The sequence below is a fragment of the Scyliorhinus canicula genome, chromosome 16 (assembly GCF_902713615.1).
Source record: "Scyliorhinus canicula chromosome 16, sScyCan1.1, whole genome shotgun sequence".
In the NCBI taxonomy this organism is placed as follows: domain Eukaryota; kingdom Metazoa; phylum Chordata; class Chondrichthyes; order Carcharhiniformes; family Scyliorhinidae; genus Scyliorhinus; species Scyliorhinus canicula.
In genome coordinates this window covers 126,536,932-126,555,790 of record NC_052161.1, presented here as the reverse complement: position 1 = coordinate 126,555,790, position 18,859 = coordinate 126,536,932, and the positions used below count along the sequence as shown (strand labels likewise).

General features: G+C 43.5%; 1 protein-coding gene across 1 annotated transcript in view; it reads right to left on the bottom strand.

Moving 5' to 3' along the window:
• Positions 1 to 718: 718 nt before the first annotated feature.
• The window catches only part of LOC119979416 (vesicle-associated membrane protein 3-like), a 29,370-nt gene continuing 11,229 nt past the window's right edge, over positions 719 to 18,859 (bottom strand). Inside the window, exons 2-5 of the mRNA XM_038821613.1 lie at positions 13,388 to 13,481; positions 5,198 to 5,356; positions 4,179 to 4,230; positions 719 to 3,332 (exon numbers count right to left, since the gene is read on the bottom strand). Of these exons, the coding sequence (XP_038677541.1) occupies positions 3,316 to 3,332; positions 4,179 to 4,230; positions 5,198 to 5,356; positions 13,388 to 13,481 (322 nt within the window). The 3' untranslated portion in view covers positions 719 to 3,315. The remainder of the gene's footprint in view (positions 3,333 to 4,178; positions 4,231 to 5,197; positions 5,357 to 13,387; positions 13,482 to 18,859) is intronic.

The window sequence follows — 18,859 nt, the reverse complement described above, 5'->3', positions numbered from 1 at the left end:
GTGCCATTGTGGCACCCCACCCAACCTTGTTCCTTTGGGTGTTTAGGGGCTTTTCACAGTTACTTCATTTACAGTATTAATGCAAGCCTATTTGTGACAATAAAGATTATTTAAAAAGCCCACTCTTAACAGAACTGGCCATCATCCATGTCTAAAATGACACCTCCGAACCAGCTCATGAAGTTTCACTGTGTTAAAGATGCTACAAATTAAATGCAAACCGTGGCGCTCGGTAGGACATTAGAAGACAAGGGGGCCACGTCGCTGATTATGCCTTTAGATCAACCCGTTTACTCCTTTCCCCATAGCCCTTGGCATTAGTTTGCTCTGCTCCTTCCAAGTTTTTATCCAATTCTTTTTGAAAGGGGTCAATGGAATCCACTTCCAGCAACTTTTCAGGTAGTGCACTCAAGATCATCAACTGCAAAAATTCATGTTACCTCTGGTTCTCGTGTAACCTGGTTAATGACTCTTCTGCCATTGGAAGCAGTTACTTGTCAAATCTTCTCAAACTTCTCTGCTCCATGAACCACCCTGGCTGTTCCACGTAACCTTAGTCCTGGTACCAGAATATTGAAAGCAGCTTTTTTTTTTTGCATCAAGTAATTGTAACAATTAAGTTGCACGGAGAGTTGGTGGCGGCAGATGTGTGTGTCCACGTGCGAAAGGATAGAAGTGCATAGAATTTCACTTGCGTGTATTAATTCAACAACATGCCTTCAGATTGTGAAACGTCTTTTATTAAATCTCCCATTCAATAAAATACAATTGAACCAGACCTAGCTGCAATGCTAAGCTGGACAATTACACTTTTATACAAAAGCTTTTAAAGTGGGGCACTAATAACCAAAGAGGCACTTGTCTGGGTTTCAGTAAATGCTGGGCACTTCTCAAGCCTGGAGTGGCAGTAACTACGGCACTATAGGCTAAACAGCATGTTCTGACAAAGAATCACAAAACTCAGTAGAAGTTAAATCTGCTGGCCGAAGGCATTAAGGCACCGTTTATAAAATCATGTCGATCGATTTTTTTTTAAAGTAGTGAGATTCATTGAAAAATACTGTAAAAGGAAGGTTTTTTTGGTGGTCAATTATACCAACAATACAACAGTGATGGTTAATTCAGGTTCCCATCTTCACAAAACGCCAACATGCCTGACTTGATACATCACCCGCCAGGCAGTGATTTCATTCTATTTGCATACACCACCACTCTGGTCAGACTCAGCCAATTAATGCTGCTATTCAGATTACAAGTGAGGGGGCATGGTGGTGAAGGCAAGTGATCAGCTCGGATTCTCCCTTCATTCAAAAAAAAGGAGAAGCATCTCAATGATCGAGTGTCTTTGTGCTTTAACAAAATGCAGCAGCTGCGGTGGCCTAAAATACCAATCACCAATGTGTTGCTCACAAGTTGCCTACAGTGCAATTGAAAAGTTAAACAGTGCTAGACAATTTTCAACATTCATCCAAGAGCATTACCAGCAAACAAAGTGAATGGCACGTGCAGATGGGCCAGCATGACTGGCCCATTGGACTGGGAGGGAGAGAGAGAAGAGAGAGAGAGAGACCATCCTGTTCAGAGGCTGTGCATGTGTTGACACTTGGAAGTCCCATTCAGGAGTGTACAGATTTCCTTCTTAAAATTCCTTTGTGCATAAGAGAATTTCCTTGGGTTCATGAACCCGGACCAATTGCTGGAGATTAAGGTGGCTTAACAACCAAACGTTTGTTGGAAGGAGACTAGCTAAGCCTTCACCAACACCAAAACGTTATACTAAAGCAACAGGATCTGGTACATAAACATCAAGGTTGTCCCCTGTTACTCCGAGGACTTTGGAAACAAAATAAACCTCAAAAAGGAAATCAGATCACTTATCAAGATTTGCACATGGTTCAATGCCCAACTCTATTTAGCAAGGCACAGATTCAAAGTGGAGATCCATATAAATGTTAAAGGCACACAGACATTAAGCAGATAAGGCACAAGGTAAGAGTCAAAATCAGCATCTTTTTGGCTTTTCTTTTGGAGTGTTCATGAAGAGGAACGATGAGGCAACTGGCACAATGAGGGTCAATATTTTGTTTGAAAAAAGATTCTATTACTGCCCAAATCCAGAAGCTTGCAATGCTCCACCAAGATCATTCCAAGAGGTCACTCTCGGTACCCTCTTCCATCTCAAAGGGCAGCATTTGACCAAGGCTTTTCCTGCACCCATCACTAACCACTGGTGCTGAAGACAGGACAGCCCAGATGACCAAGACCACAAATGTCCTTCAAGGTCATCTTGGAAGTGGCCTGGGGAGGCTGAAGCCAAAACAAATGGTCACAGAAGAGCTAATGGTTTGAAAAAGTACATCATCCAACCTCAATAACAGGAAACTGCTTCAGAAAAGGGTGTTACCGTGGGCATGATTATTAACATGTTCAACAGAAAGTGGAATAGAGCATTGCAAACTTCAAATTCAGGAACCATCTTCCTGATTCTGACAAAAAGGGAACACACCACTCTGGCAAACTGGAACCGTTGGTTCTGACTGAAACTCGGATGTATGGGGACAATACTGTACTATTGTTATTGACTAGGAGTCTCACCTGGACATCCAAATAGCAAGAAGAATTTTTGCCCCTCATCCAGAGCATTCCTCCAAGACATGGGTGTGTGGGCAGCACACATCTCCATGCACACACCAACATTCATGATCAATTAATCAATCTTGGTCTAGTCCTAGTGGCCAGGACAAGCAACAGCAGCCTGCCATTTCAATCTGCATTCTAGTTTCATCTAAAACCTCCAAGTAGATGAGTTTTGATTGCCAGGAATTTACAAAATGCCCATTTAAAAAAAAGCAACAGGGTGATAGCTTGGAAAGGTGGGGAAAGAAAAAAAGAAATCACATTTGCTCAGCTCTACAGATAACCATCTTGATAAAGATTGATCATGATCAGGAGTTCAAGTGTGTGGCAACCGCCTCAATTAGGGCAATCAAGAGTTTGTAGCATTAGGACTCGTCTCCTGCAGAAGGTTTGGTCCCGCCGAAGGCAATGGTGCTAATCTCAGCTATCATCAATGGTGTCCCCCTGTTGCCTTGTTTGTCCATCACCAGTTTGTTGTGAGATCAGTGAGGGTCAAATTGAAGAGGAGAAGAATACTTTACAACTTTATCTGAACTCTTGATTATAATCAAATCTCCCCCAATTGTTAATTGTTTAAACCAACAGACAAACAAATTAACTCTCAAAAAGTAGATAAGGTGGGTTGAAACCAGAAAGTCCTCGTCTGTCTCCAAATTCCAACAGGCAAGAAGTTGGTCTTTATGTGGTCTGCCAAACTGCAAAAAGGTGGAAAAGGGGAAAAAAAGGCAGTTTAGTCACAAGAATAGTGCACAAAGATCTTTATTAATTGACCACTTCAGGCGATTGCAGGTTTGCGGTGTTGAATTTGTATCGAAGGAAGCATTCGGCAGCAAGAATCTGCTCAAACACTTTACAGAAATGACGATGCTTGAGATTACTTCAGATACACAAGCTTAGCAGGGCAACACCAAATCACTTGTTGCAGAAGAGGAGTTTAACCTTACTGAAAGTCTTGGACCTCAGCCTTAAAGTACCCAATTAACAGGCAATTTGGTGTGGCCAATCTACCTACCCTGCACATCTTTTGGGTTGTGAGGGTGAGACTCAGTGACATGGGGAGAATGTGCAAACTCTACACGGACAGTGACCTGGGGCCAGGATTGAACACGGGTCCTTGTCGTCGTGAGACAGCAAGTGCGAACTACCCTTATTGCTAGATTTTAAGAGAAGGCTCTGATGCGGGCAAGGCTGTTATTTATTACCCGTCTCTGGTTTTGGTTTCCTTGCCCATTTCACAGAGAGGAATGGAATGGAGAGTCAATTACATGCTGGGTGTGAATTGGGAGTCACAGAGCTTAGATTAAGCAAGGATAGCTGGCTTCCTTTTTGTCACTTTACTGAGACCATCTTTTTAAATTCTAGCTTTTTAAAAAAAAATGGAAGATAATAAATATGACCTCGTTGACTTGATGAGCAGAAGCTGTCCCTTCACAAGGGGGAAAACCCAACAGAAAAAGTGTGACAGGTTGACAGGAGAAAAGATTGAGAGCAATAAACAACAGCAACTGTAACAAAAAGGTATGAAGGATTTGGATACTCACTAATTATGACAATTATGATGATCAGGATGACGGCTATTAATATTGCCCACATCTGTGAGAAAGAGACAGACACAAAAAAGTTTTAATACGGAAGTATCAAGGTCAGAATAGTCATTGCTGAAGAAACAGTTGACCAACATTAACTGCTCACATGCATAGTTACAACTCTCTTCTAACTCCTATTCACATCAATTTCCTTGCACTCAACATTTGATGCTAAAAAGTGCAAATACAAAGTGAATGTTTGGAGGAGTGACTGATGTTCTTTTTCCAACCAACACTATTGCACCATGAAGTCGACTAGATGATCTGCCATAGAAAGCATCCTATCTGGCTGCAACACAACTTGGTGTGGCAACTACTTGGCCCAAGATTGTAAGAAACTACAAGAGAGTTGTGAACATAGCCCAGTCTATCACGCTAACCCACCTCCCATTCATTGACTCGGTCTACACCTCTCACTGCTTTGGGAAAGCAGGCAGCATAATCAAAGACCCGTCCAACCCAGGTTATTCTCTCTTCCAACCTCTATCAGGCAGAAGATACAGATGTTTGAGAACATGTACCAATAGATTTAAAAACAGCTTCCTCAGACTCCTGAATGACCCTTTTAGGGTTTGAACTGATCTTTCTACGTATCTTCTCTACAACTCTATATTCAGTATGCTGCACCCGATGTTTATGTATTCTCATGTATTTATCGTATGTTATGTTTTTATGTATGGAGCGATTATCAGGAATGTACATAGAACAATACATTTCAGTGTACCTCAGTACACGTGACAATAAATCTAAATCTGGAGTGGAATTGTGGAAAGTCAGCACCTCTCAACGTCATCATAGCAAGTATGGGGCTCGTACAACCTTCCGACCAGACCCAGACATGTGCTACATAAATCCAAATACCTGCTTCTTACGACAAGCAATCAACTGAAGGCGGATAGTTTTATTGCCATACTGGGAAGGGTTGTAAAACTGGATGGATGGAGCTAAAGTCAACAGAAGAACCTTGACCTTACCTTGCAGTTCTTCCACCAATATTTGCGTTTTAGTTTTGCGGCACTGGTCTCAAACTGAGACGCTCCGGCTTGAAGTGCATCAGCGCGGTCGTCCAACTCTGTAAGTTTCTGATCTCGTTCAAGAACTCTGTCTACATTCACTCTCATGATATCTACGACCTGAAGCCAAAAAAGCACAAGGGGGTGTAAAAATAAATTTCTCAAAGTTGATTATATGGACGACCGGGCAATTAGGGTACTTTCCATCTCTCATGAACTTCAAAAAAAAAATTATATTGAACAAACTGTAGAGATAAAAAAAATCTAGGCTTGATTAAAGGCTTCATAAGGATGCTGCAAAAGGGAAGGTAGAAGTAACATACATTTCTTTAATAATTGCTGTATAGCATTTCCTACTGGCAAGTGGGATATGATATTTCTCCATAGGTCGATAGCCAGGTATCTGCTCACACTTTACTTAGCACGCAAAACAAGTCCCAAGATAATCTAAACAGAAAATGCTAGATAGCCATAGCAGGTCTGGCAGCATCAGAGTTAATGCTTCAAATCCATATTACTCTACTTGAAAGTCCCAAGGGTCTAAAAGGAACTGGGGAGATAGGAGGGGTCTGGGAAGAGAATGGAACAATGGCAAATCATTGGTAGGGCAAAGGGGGATAATGCACAGGAGGCCATGGATTTTTGCATGGGGGGGGGGGGGTAAAGAGAAAGAGAAAGGTTGTTAGGACTAGCAGCTTACAAACAGATGTTGCTGATGGAGGGATTTAAAAATAAATTTCATGACTGGGAAAAAATGCGACAGGCTACAAACAGCAAGGTATTGGATGGGGTGAAAAGGTGGGTAGGAATGGAAAGTTGATCAGAACACTCGCAGCAAGTGTAATGGTGTAGAGTTTCAGCAGTAGCGGGACTGAAGCAGGGTGGAAGTCGGCGATGTTCTGCTGGGGAGATACTCTGGCACTTGGTAATTGGCTACTTGGTGCGACACCAGAGGCAAAACCGGAACCAACAATTCTATATCCACCCAATCAATTCCACTCAGGCTGAAAATCATTTTGTTGCCACCAAGATTTAGTCTCGATAGCAATGGAAAGGTAAACAGCAGTACCTAATCTTGTTTGCGAACTGCAACTCTTGGCCATCACATCAAGACCAGGTATTCCAGCATTGGATCACATACTCAAATCTGGATAACCCCTTTTGACGGCTGCCCATTTACAGAATATAGTTGATTCTGTGCCATGACCAGGCCCAAATCCTGGAATTCAATTTCAGCACATTGCATTTCCCCACACAACTTTGAGCAGATGTAGAAGCTGAAAAATCTTTCAGCCTATGAACAGAAGAGATCCTGGAGCTGTAGGCCAAGGGATTCAGGTGAGAATCAGTTTTCTTCTTCCCAGCCAATTCACAAATCACAATGAGACCTAGTAAGTGCACGGCATCCCATTCCAGGTGACATACTTGGGCATGATGTCAAGGCCTAGAGCAGAGATGTGGCAGAATGTAAACTATATTGAGAAAGGATAGAGAATTAATCGGGATGCTCACAAAGGGTTTTGATCAAGGAAGCAAGAAGTAAAGTTTCCAGCTGCAGGAGAGTCAGTCACTAAGGGACATATGCAGATCTGGAATGTGCTTTCATAAGTAATATAAGCAGATGATTTGATAGCAATTTTCAAAAAGGGAATTGGATAAATAGTTGGAGTAAAATTGCAGGATTACAGGAAAGAGAGGGAGACACTAATTGAATAGCTCTCGAAACAGAACCAGCCACGACACAATAAGTCAAAAGGCATCCTGGTACTTTGTACAAATCGATAATTCAAAAGTAGTTGAGTCTGGTGCCAAGCTTTGGGTTGGGTTACCTATTGTAACATATAACGTGCAAGAGTTCTTCCTGTTGATTTTCTCTCTTCCCATTTTCTTTTATTATTCTTGGTCCATGGACCCATGTGCCTTTAAACCAAGGATTCAAGCAGAAGAGACCTTGCCAGGACAGTGTGTTCCTAGGTTTTGTATTTTGGAGAGGAGAAAGTAGTCTCATAGGTGCTGAATGAATCTTAGGAACCGGAACTGGTTTTGGAGGAAGTCGATTCGATTGGCTAACTGGCAAGATATGGGTTGGCCAGGGACAGGTTCTGCCCGACAGTCAAGTGATTGGTTCCTGCATGAGAAAACTTGGCAGAAAGGATTAGACCTCAGAAGGAGAAGGAACAATCTCTCTCTCTCGCTACTGAAATAAAGAACTGTTTTATTGTTCTAAAACTGGAGAACGTCTGGCACATATTTGCTGTAAACCTGAAAACGACTCCAAATCTACAGAGAACGCAGACAACTTTGCAAGAGAAAACCATCAAGCCTAGAAGTACCACCAAAACAAAAGCCAAGACTTAACTAGAAGTTATCCCAGTGCAAAAATCCTTTATCCTTTTATTTTTATTAAAAATTCTTTACCTCTCAACTACCCTTTCCCCTCGTGTGTGTGGGTAATATTCACAGAATCTGCTTAAATCCACCTTCTGAGGGAGAGTTCCAAAGACCCACGACCCTCAAAAAAAAAAGAATTTCACCACATCTGTTTGAAATGGACAACCCCATCTTTTTTAAATAATGACCCTTCGTTCTAGATTCTCCCACAAGAGGAAACATCTGCTCACATCTACCCTGTCAAGACTCAGGAATTTACATGCTTCAATCAAGTTTCTTCTTACTGTAAATTACAAGCCTAGCCGGTCGAACCCTTTCCTCACAAGAGGACCAGCCCATGTCAGGTATTGGTCGGCTAAATCTTCTCAGAACAATTTCCAAGACGGTCATATCATTCCTGAAATAAGGTGACCAATACTGTACACTGTACTTCAAATGTGATCTCACTAGTGTCCTATACAACTGAAACCTACCTACCTAACTTTGTAATCAATTTCCTTCAAAATAAATGATAACATTCTATTAGCTTTCCCAATTACTTCTTGTACTTCCACACTAACCTTTTCAAATCATGCACAAAGGCACCCAGATCCCTCTGCAATCTCTCACCATTTAGTTAAGACGCTTGACTTTTATTCGTCCTGCCAAGGACAATTTCACGGTTTCCCACATTATACTCATTTGCCAGATCTCCATTTGCCCTAATGAGATAGAACATAGAACAGTGCAGCACAGAACAGGCCCTTCGGCCCTCGATGTTGTGCCGAGCAATGATCACCCTACTCAAACCCACGTATCCACCCTATACCCGTAACCCAACAACCCCCCCCTTAACCTTACTTTTTAGGACACTACGGGCAATTTAGCATGGCCAATCCACCTAACCCGCACATCTTTGGACTGTGGGAGGAAACCGGAGCACCCGGAGGAAACCCACGCACACACGGGGAGGACGTGCAGACTCCACACAGACAGTGACCCAGCCGGGAATCGAACCTGGGACCCTGAAGCTGTGAAGCATTTATGCTAACCACCATGCTACCGTGCTGCCCACCAGATAGTCCAGTCCAGTTCCTCGTGTCAGCTCAACAATGCATTCCAGGGAAGACGAAGCCACAACGAGTTGAAGATGGCGCCAGTGGCTTCTACTGAAATGTCTATGGTTCTATGAGCTGTACATAAACAAGCACCAAAATAATAAAAAGCTGAAAGGATGAGTGAACCAGTTATTTTCTTTTTAAAATGAGGCAAGTCAGGTAGTTTTATTAAGAGGGAACACTGATATGTCATCAACAGCAGACGTACCTCATCCAATCCAGCAACCATTATCCCAGCAGGAGACCGTACACTGTACATCCATCTACTCTATCTTTCTCTGCAACGGTCAAGGATAGCAACAAGGAAGTACCTTGAATAGTAGAGTGATGGACAATTCAAAAGACTTCAGAAAGAGTGTCGATGAATATTACCAGGATGTTATCAGGGATAAAAACTTCTAGAGGTTGAAAAAAGTTAAGACTATTCTCCTTGGAATAAAGAATATTAAGCAATGAGCCAACAGAGGTTTAAAGAAGAGCTTGGAACAATATATAGAGAAAAGCCCACCTCTGCAGGGCCAATAAATAACTAAGTCACAATGGAACATAAAACATCAGTGTCGGTAGGATGGGCCAAATGGTCTCTTGAGCTACGCACGATTCTACTTGTAATGAGTGCTTCCTGGAAGTATCTAGTCCCAAATTAACTTCCAACAACCACTATTCCACAGTATAAACGCCAGGTATCTAAAGCATCCTGCAAGAGTGGCACAGTGGTTAGCACTGCTGTCTCACGGCACCGAGGACCCAGGTTCCATCCCAGCCCCGAGTCACTGTGTGGAGTTTGCACATTCTCCCCGTGTCTGTGTGGGTTTCACCCCCACAACCCAAAGATGTGCAGGATAGGTGGATTGGCCATGCTAAGTTTTGGGGGGGGGGGGGGGGGGGGGGGGGGGGGGGAGAAAGAGAGGAAAGAGAATAAAAGAATAAGGTACTCTCCAAATTTAAAAAGATCAGACATCCTGTCTGCCAAACAGAATTGTGGGGTCTTGAAGGATGATGTTTTAGTAATTGCCTGTTAGCACTTTATGCTGAATAAACATTAGAAATCATAGCACATCAACCAAAGGCCTATATAAATACCTCAAATTAGCCAAATTATGGAGGAGCCATCGACTAACATTCTCAGACTCATTCACTTTGCACGCTGCTATTTGAAGTTGCAGTTCATTCTTTTGTGCATTGCAGCTCTTAACAAGCAGGTCTTAATCCAGTTTTCACACCAAATCGCCTTAAAGCAGAACAGTGCCATTCTGTTGTTTTGCAAAAAAGGCTGGCATCCAGAATCTGCCAAAGCTGTTTTGAGACCCAGAGCTGGGACCTTGCTGTGAAGTTAATGCAAAATCCCTTATATTTCAATTAGGCACTTTACAGCCTTCATCGAGTTCAACAATTTAAGATCATAACCAGTGTATTCCAATGTGGTAGATAGCATAGGAACAGTGCACTCAGAACAGGGGTCGGGCTATTAGCCGTTTGATAAGATGATAGCTGATTTAGTTGCTGGGGAGGCGGGGGGGGGGGGGGGGGGGGGGGGGGAAGAAGAGACAGAGTTCCTCATCTATCTTTTTTAAAAAAAATATTTATTTATTCTCCTCGTCGCATTTTCTCCCAAATTTACACCCACCAACAATAAACAGTAATCAATAATAAACAAAAATCAGTAACAAATAGGTCAATGCCATATCGATAACAACAATCCCATCCTCCCACCAAACCCCAAAACATCCTCGCCCACATGTTCACAATATCAACTGACAAAAAGGAATAAGGAATCACCCATGGCCACCATTAACATCCATCCCAACCCTCCCACCCACCCCAACTAATGTTCGATGTTATCCAGTTCTTGAAAGTGAATAATGTATAACGCCCATGAATTGTAGAACCCCTCCATCTTTCCCCTCAGTTCAAACTTAACCTTCAAGAGTCAAGAATTCCAACAGATCCCCTTGCCACGCCAGGGCACAGGGTAGAGAGGCTGCCCTCCAACCCATCAGGATCTGCCTTCGGGCAATCATCGAGGTGAAGGCTACAACATCTGCCTCCGCACCAGTTTCTGGTGCTAGTGCTTTCAATCCCGAACCCCTGCACAAACTCTCCTCCATTCTGACCCACTGGGAATCAACCCCTCTGACCCAGCTCCGCACCTTCTCCACATTCACCGCCCAGTAGTAATACATCAGGTTCGGAAGACCCAAACCCCCTGCCTGCCTTCCCTTCTGTAGCAGCATCTTTCTAACTCTGGCCACCTTCCCTCCCCATATGAACGGCGTAATCCTTCCCTCAAACTCTCTGAAAAAAGCCTTTTGGCAGGAAAATCGGCAGGCATTGAAAAATAAACAGAAATCGCGGCAACACATTCATTTCAATCGCCTGTACCCGACCTGCCAGTGACAGAGGGAGACCACCCCACCTTGCCAGAATTCCTCATCTATCTTGAGGGAGATCCCATTCTCAAACAGTGTTGCCTAGTTCCTACATCCTAACTCTTTGTGATTTATGTGCCAGGATGCTCAGATCCCTCTGTTCCATTGCAATCACTCTCCATTTCCATGTATTACTTTTCTACACTGCCTGCCAAAGCAGACTAGTTCACATTTTCCATCTTTGTGCCCACTCATTTAATATGCTGATATCATTTTGCAGATTCCCTACCTCCAAATTTAGCTACCTTACATTGGGTGCCTTCACTGGTAAGATTGTAAACAGTTTTAAGGCCTTAGCTTGCCAACCTGAAAAAGACCCATTTTTCCCTAATCTGCTTCCTATTGGCTTAACAATCTTTTATCCATGTAACATGTCACCAATACACCATATGCTCTTATCTGATGTAGTAACCTTTTAGGCAGCAGCTTATCAATTGCCCTCTGGAAACCCAAGATTCCCCATTATCCACTCAGCTCATTATTCGAGATTTCTCGTAAATAAATAAATTGAACATGATTTCTCTTTCATAAAGTTGGCTCTGGCTGATTTGTGATTTTCCAAACATACTGCTGGAACCTCCTTCTCTACAACATGTGTAACATTAGCTGGCCCACAGTTCTCTCTTTTCTTGATTAAAAAAAAAATTGTTAATTTTCCAATCCACTCAGATTCTTCCAGAGTCAAAGGAATATTGGATGATTATAACCAATGCCATTACAATCTCTTCTGCCACTTCTCAAGACCCTAGGGTGCAGGCCATCTGGTCCTGGGGAGTAATCAGCCTCCGTTCAAATACTATTCTTCCCCCCCCCCCCCCCCCCCCCCCCCCCCACCCCCTTTCAGATGGCTTCCTTCCTTTTCTCCTCTATTCAAATATGAGCCCCCGCCCCCATCCCACCAAGTCTTCCACAATGAAGACCGGCTTGTTCATTTTTTCATTTCAATGCTGCCATTTCCTGGATTTACATGATCAATTCCCCAGATTTAAGAGGACCAACATTAGCTTTACTAAGTCTTTTCCCATTTTAACCCCAAGTTTCACTATTCACTTTAGCTAGCTCTGCCTTCATACCCATGTAATTTCCTTCATTTAGGTTTAAAAACTCTAGGTTTAGCTCTACACATTTCTTCAATCCGAATGTGAAAGGTCGAGGATTAATGCCAACTACAGGCTCCTGATTAATTCTGTCTCATTTCTCGATTACCAGATCTAGAATAGCATACCTCTTGGTTGGCTTTAGAGCATACCTCCAACAAATTGTCTCAAATGCATGATGAACTAGGGCAGCACGGTAGCATGGTGGTTAGCACAGTTGCTTCACAGCTCCAGGGTCTCATGTTCGATTCCCAGCTTTGTTCACTGTTTGTGTGGCGTCTGCACGTTCTACCCGTGTCTGCATGGGTTTCCTCCTGTTTCCTCCCACAGTCCAAAGATGTGCAGGTTAGGTGGATTGGCCATGATAAATTGCCCTTTCCAAAAAGGTTAATTGGATTACTGGGTTAAGGGGATGTGGTAGAGGAGGTATGTGCTTTAGTGGGGTGCTCTTTCCCAGGGCCGGTGCAGACTTGATGGGCCAAAAGGTCTCCCTTCTGCACTGCAAATTCTATGAAATCTATGAACTAATTATCCAGGCTACCTTTGCCAAATCGGATTCATTCAATTCAGAGTTGCCCATGATTATTGTGGCACTTTTGTCGCCCCAATTTATTTTTTCCCCCCCCCCCCCCCATTTATTTTTTCCTATATACACCATCCCAGGGTGTAACTACCATTAGGGGGTCAACAAACTGCTACCACAAGTGATCCATTTCTGGCAGATGCTGCTTCTGGCAAAAATAAAAATCAAATCTCTCTATTGACACTGCCAGATTTATTGAGCATTCCCCCATGATCTAGGAATTCCAGTATCTACCTGTTTTTGTGTGGGTGCTGGTAATGATTGTGCTGTTAACATTTACAGCTCTTCTGGATACATCTTGTTTCTTTACATAGGTCTCGCATGTCACTACCAATCTCTTTCTAGCACCATCCTCTGTCATTTATATCAGGCATACCTTGCAGCTAAATTGGATCTCTTCCTACAGATACATATATTACCTTATGAGTATTTCCATCATTTTAATGTGCATACTGTGTATAGAGTGCCCAGCTTGAAGGGTACATCGTTGTGTTATTATATAAAAGCACACTGAACTGATCACTCAGATATTGCCTTGAACTCCTGCTTCTTACCTCATCCACTTGGGCTTGGGTCTGCTGCAGTTTCCTGTTGCTGCCATAGGGTGCCGGTCCAACCGGTGGATTACTCGAGGGGCCTGGGGCAGACCTGAAATAGAGTGGGACAGATTATTCCTGCAGAATTGAGAGATCTTAACATATGGGACAATGTGACTTGAAGTGAGAGGCCATGTTGGCTTGAGGTTAAAAGCAGATTTCTGAAAGATCAGGTTTATCCATCCATCAATCAAGGGGGTGATAGAATCCAAGCTGGAGTGCATTTATAGTCTACAAAAGTGTCAGCCACTCAAAAATAAAACAGCTCGTGAAGGTAGGGTTCATGCAAGTGCATATATTTGTACCGGGGTCACATTGAAAAATCATTAAACCAATTCTACAAAATCAGAAGCAGAGTGCCCCCCTCTCCCAGAGTAAGGACTGCAGTGGGCAATTCCTGGTCGGTTCCAAGGCAGCAGTCTGTGGGTGCTCCAATTTCTTTCAACAGTCTTGGTAGGTGTGGTGATTGGGTTCGCCAGCTAACTACAGATATTGATTTATTACCAACTGCTACAGTTCACAAGCATGAAGAGTGAGGCACAACAATTGATGTACTACACAGCAAATGATTAAGAATTGGAAAATACTGGAACTGCCAAAAATAAAAACCCAGAGGAAAATTTAGGGTTGACCCTCCACACACGGGCTGTACAGCTGTCACAAAGCACGCTGATGTCATTTGCGATATTTAAACTGCTTTTATGAAGGTTTTCTGCACTGCCTTGGCTTCAAGACTCAAGAGGCTGTTAGCTGGAAACTGGTTTGTCTGCCGCTACCCGCTAATGTTAACTGGCCCCTCTTGCTTCTGAGGGTCCAGCCAATTATACCTTTGTTCTAGTTTGACTCGGCTTTCAATGTATTTGGCTGTCTTCCCCCATGAATTTCCTTGACCCTTGACATGATCATATGTATATCTCATTGATCCTCTCAATCGCCTAGGTAAGCTGCTTCTATTCAATCAATTCACATCTGATTCTCATCAAAGAACAGCCTTTTAATCTCATTACCCAGCCTTTTGAATACTGGCTACTGCTACCTCCAAGCAGGTTTCTACCCGTTGATGGGCAGGTTGCACTTGTTAAATTGTTTTTTCTGCTGTTGCTGGGCAAATTCACGACAACATCAAATTCAGTCTAGAAATGGACATTGGCTAATGCTTTAAAGAATATGCCAGTTTCATATCCAATTTGAAGTACGAAGTGTAAAAGAAACTCCAAACCTGAACCACTATTAAAGATAACCAGACAAAGGGCAGCAGGGTGGCGCAGTGGTTAGCACTCTTGCAGCCGAGGTCCCAGGCTCGCTCCCGGCTCTGAGTCACTGTCCGTGGGGAGATTGCACATTCTCCCCGTGTTTGCGTGGGTTTCGCCCCCACAACCAAAAAGATGTGAGGGTAGGTGGATTGAACACACTAAATTGCCCTTAATTGGAAAAATAAATTGGTACTCCAAATTTAAAAAAAAAGATAACCAGGCACACACGGGATTGAAAATTCCATCCCAAACTCCAGGACATGGTAAAGTGTGGAGATGCAATTCGACCTTCTGCCACGAGAGGGAGTTCTGATCTGTAGAGTGAAACAGGAGCACTGTCCTTGCATTCCAATTAGATTCCTGGCTTATTTTAAAACTTCCCGGTCTATTCTTGCAGCACAGCCTACCCCGCCCGTTATACCACGACCGAGATCACAGGAAAAACCAACTGACCAAGATCACAGAACCCATTCTAGCCTCTAGATCCATCATAAAGACTGCCCTTCATGGCTCTGTTCCCAGGCCCTTATTGGGGCAGTGGACTGTCAGAATAAGCATATTGGACTGAAAGTGCACAACTCTGCCGGATAGCATTCCTGGCACTTTGCGCAAACAGTATCTTTGGAAGGAATGGTGCGAGAGAAGGATGAAGTGATGAAGATTTATCCATCAATGATGATTTCTCCCGGATGGGCTCAACTTGGGAGGAGAAAAACGGCACAGAGCAAACTCACAAACACTAAAAATAAGTGACAAACTGCAAGATTATCAGTTTGAATATTGTTTCAGGAATACAGGCAAAGACACTGGGGGAAAAATACTCTTCAAAACAGTGCCTTCCATATGGGGCATCAGTTTAAGCTTTTATCTAAAGATAAACATTGTAGCACTCCCTCAGTATTAGAACTGGGAGTGTCAGCCTAGATCAACTATCTTCAGCTTATTAATCATTGAACTTCCCTCCATCAATGTCAGAACTGGGGATGTTCACAGATGATTATTGTTCAGTACCATTCGAGACTCCTCAGATACTGAAAACAATCTGTGTCCATGTGCAGTATAACCAAGATACCACTGGGCTGATCAGTGGCAAATAACTTCACACCACACAAGTGCCAGGCAATGACCATCTCCAAAAAAAGACAGAATCTAACCATCAACCCTGGACATACAATGGCATTACCACTGCTGAATCCCCCACTACTGTATCAACATCCTGGGGGTTACCATTGATGAAGAACTGAACCACCCATATGAATACTGTGGCGATAAGAGCACGTCAAGAGGCTGGGAATTCTGTGGCAAGTAACTCACTCGACTCCTCAAAGCCTGTCCACTATCTAAAAGACAAAGTCCGGAGCATGATGGAATACACTCCAGAGCTCCAAAAATACTTATGAAGAAGCTCGGCAACACCCAGGATGAGGCAGCCAACTTAATCAGTAACCAATCTATTACCTCACCACCACCAGTGTCAAGTGTGTACAATCTACAAGACGCACTGCAGCAACTCATCAAGGCTTCTTTGACAGCTATCTAGCTCCACCAGCTAGAAGGACAAGAGCACAGACATATGGGAACTCCACCACCTCCAAGTTCCCTCAAAGTCACACAATTGATGTGGATCTATACTACAATCCCGTCATTGTTGCTGGGTCAAAAATCTGGAATTCTCCAACAACACTGTCAGTGTACCTACACCAGATGGATGGCAACAGTTCAAGAAATGGGCAATTAGGGATGGACAACTAAATGCTGGCCTGGACATCATCCCTCACGTTCCATGAAAGAATTAAACAAAACTCTGGAGCAGTGTTTGAAGAAAAGTCTGACCCAGGTACGAGTGTTATCCACAGTTATAGCAGACCCTATTCATTGATCTGGAACAGTTACTCATTCAAACTCCACTGTATATACCTAAACAAATGCTGGAAAAATCATCCTGCTGCATCTATGGAGAGAGAAACAGTTAGCATTTTGAATCCGTATGATTCTTCTTCGGAGCTGAAGAGAAGGTAGTAATGTGCTGAGTTTTATATTGTGGAGGTGGAGCAAAATAGGTCAGGGATAGGTAGGAGCTCAGGAGGGGCTCAGGAGGGATTTGACAAAAGATGTCACGGGCACAAGACAAAGGGAGTGCCAATGGTAATGTTAAAGACTAAGGGAGGTGTTTATAGTGGCCCAAAAGGCTCTCTCTGAAAGGAAAACACGAAGAGCCAAGGCTCTACCATACATTGACACAAATGTGGTAAAACTTGCTTAGAAGGAAACATTCTCTATGAAGGGGAGCGGGGCAGAACATAATAACTCATAGGCTTCAATTAGGTTACTGTGAAAAGCCCCTAGTCGCCACATTCCGGCACCTGTTTGGTAAGCCACTTGCTGCATGCCGATTAACTAATTTTATCCCCTTTAAGATATTCCTTCAGGGAAAGGTTGCGAGGGAGGTGCATTATGGTTCCCGGGGTTGAGCTAACGCGCTAGCTATTACCATACTGTAGGGAGAAGCATCCGAACTCACTTTTGAGGGCGAGTTGAATTTTGGTGCATTAAATTATATTCGAGGGAAATAAAAGCTTCTTCCATTTGTTTTTACATGTCCCAGGGCTTGTGGTAGATGGCAGCTTTCGTTCTCCATCCAACTTAAATGACGTTGTTTGAATTGTTAAAAAGCAGAAGAGTTTAGTGGGTCTGTGTTCAAGTTGCGTTTATTTTAAAAAAGCTTCAGTGAAGTTTGGGAAAGTTAATCTGGGTTGTGCTGGATCTCACCTCCAGTAAGGTTTGCAGTGACTGAATTACTCCTGTTGTAAGGGAGGGCCAAGAGCACATGGCTGAAGGCTACTTAAACTCAGCAATCTTTTAAATCATTGTAACTGTAGGTTCAGCGGGCCCTGGCACCAATAACCAGTTTGTTGAACTTTGTTTCACCCATGTCTGCTTGGGGGTCTCTCCCCACAAGCCAAAGATGTGCAGGCTAGGTGGATTGGACACACTAAATTGCCCCTTAATTGGAAAAGAAATTTGGGTACTCTTCAGAGTGCACTGGACTGTAGAGTTCCAGTGACACTGGTTCTGCAGTGACCAGATTGTTCAAACAAAACTTTAATTCAACGTTTTGATGGCTCTTGGCTTTGTATGAATCATCTTCAGATGACATAGCTGACAGGAACCTGACCTTTTCCTAGAGTCTGAAGGTTAGGTTTGACACTTCAAAAGAAAAAAAAAATCCCGACCAGCAATGAAATTTCACAGACTTCCAGTGGTTATCGCTAGGCAATAACCAGCTCTTAACTCATTCAACAGCTAGCCTTTGGGTAGGTAGCCTGTGGTGTGTGGCTGGAGGGCAATACAGTGGCATAGTGGTTAGCATTACTGCCTCCGCGTGTCCGCGTGGGTTTCCTCCGAGCTCCGGTTTCCTCCCACAGTCCAAAGATGTGCAGGTCAGGTGGATTGGCCATGCTAAATTGTCCTTAGTGTCCAAAAACGTTGGGTGGGCTGCTCTTTCCAAGGGCCGGTGCAGACTCGATGGGCCGAATAGCCTCCTTCTGCACTGTAGATTCTATGAAACGTTAAAGATGGCTGCCAAACGGCACCTGATCTTTTACAACTGCAATGTGGTGAAGCTTCTAGGAGGCTCCAAGTGGATTACAAATACATATATCCAGACATGGAAAAGGGTAAACAGAAACTCACTGCAATGGCTTCCCTGGAGGGGTGGAGTAGCTCTTCGCTGGATGAGACTATGCACCCCCTCTCCAATATGGAAGCATGATTCAACAGTGTGGGATTGCAGCCAGTGTGTGTTTTTGGACTCTGCAAAGGAAGCAGTAAGAAACCTTTTTTGTATGGCAGAGAGAGACAATGGCAATACGCAGTATTCAGCTGAAACAGCCACGTAAATCACATGAGAGCTGCGGTTCCCAGCCATGGGGAATTAGATTAAAAGGCATCCAGAAAAATCATCCCTGGGTGGCTGAGGCAATCTTCAAGTGTTGGTACCCAAAGTCTTCAGCAAGGACAGGCGCCCATACTCTCTCCTAGCATCTGCGCTTCCGATCGCCATCTACAAAGGAAAACTCCGACACTTCAACTTCAGCCATCACAGCTTCTAAACCAAACCTCGTTGCAAACCGTTCACTTTGGAAAGGAAATTCAAGCAACAGGCTCACAACAACCT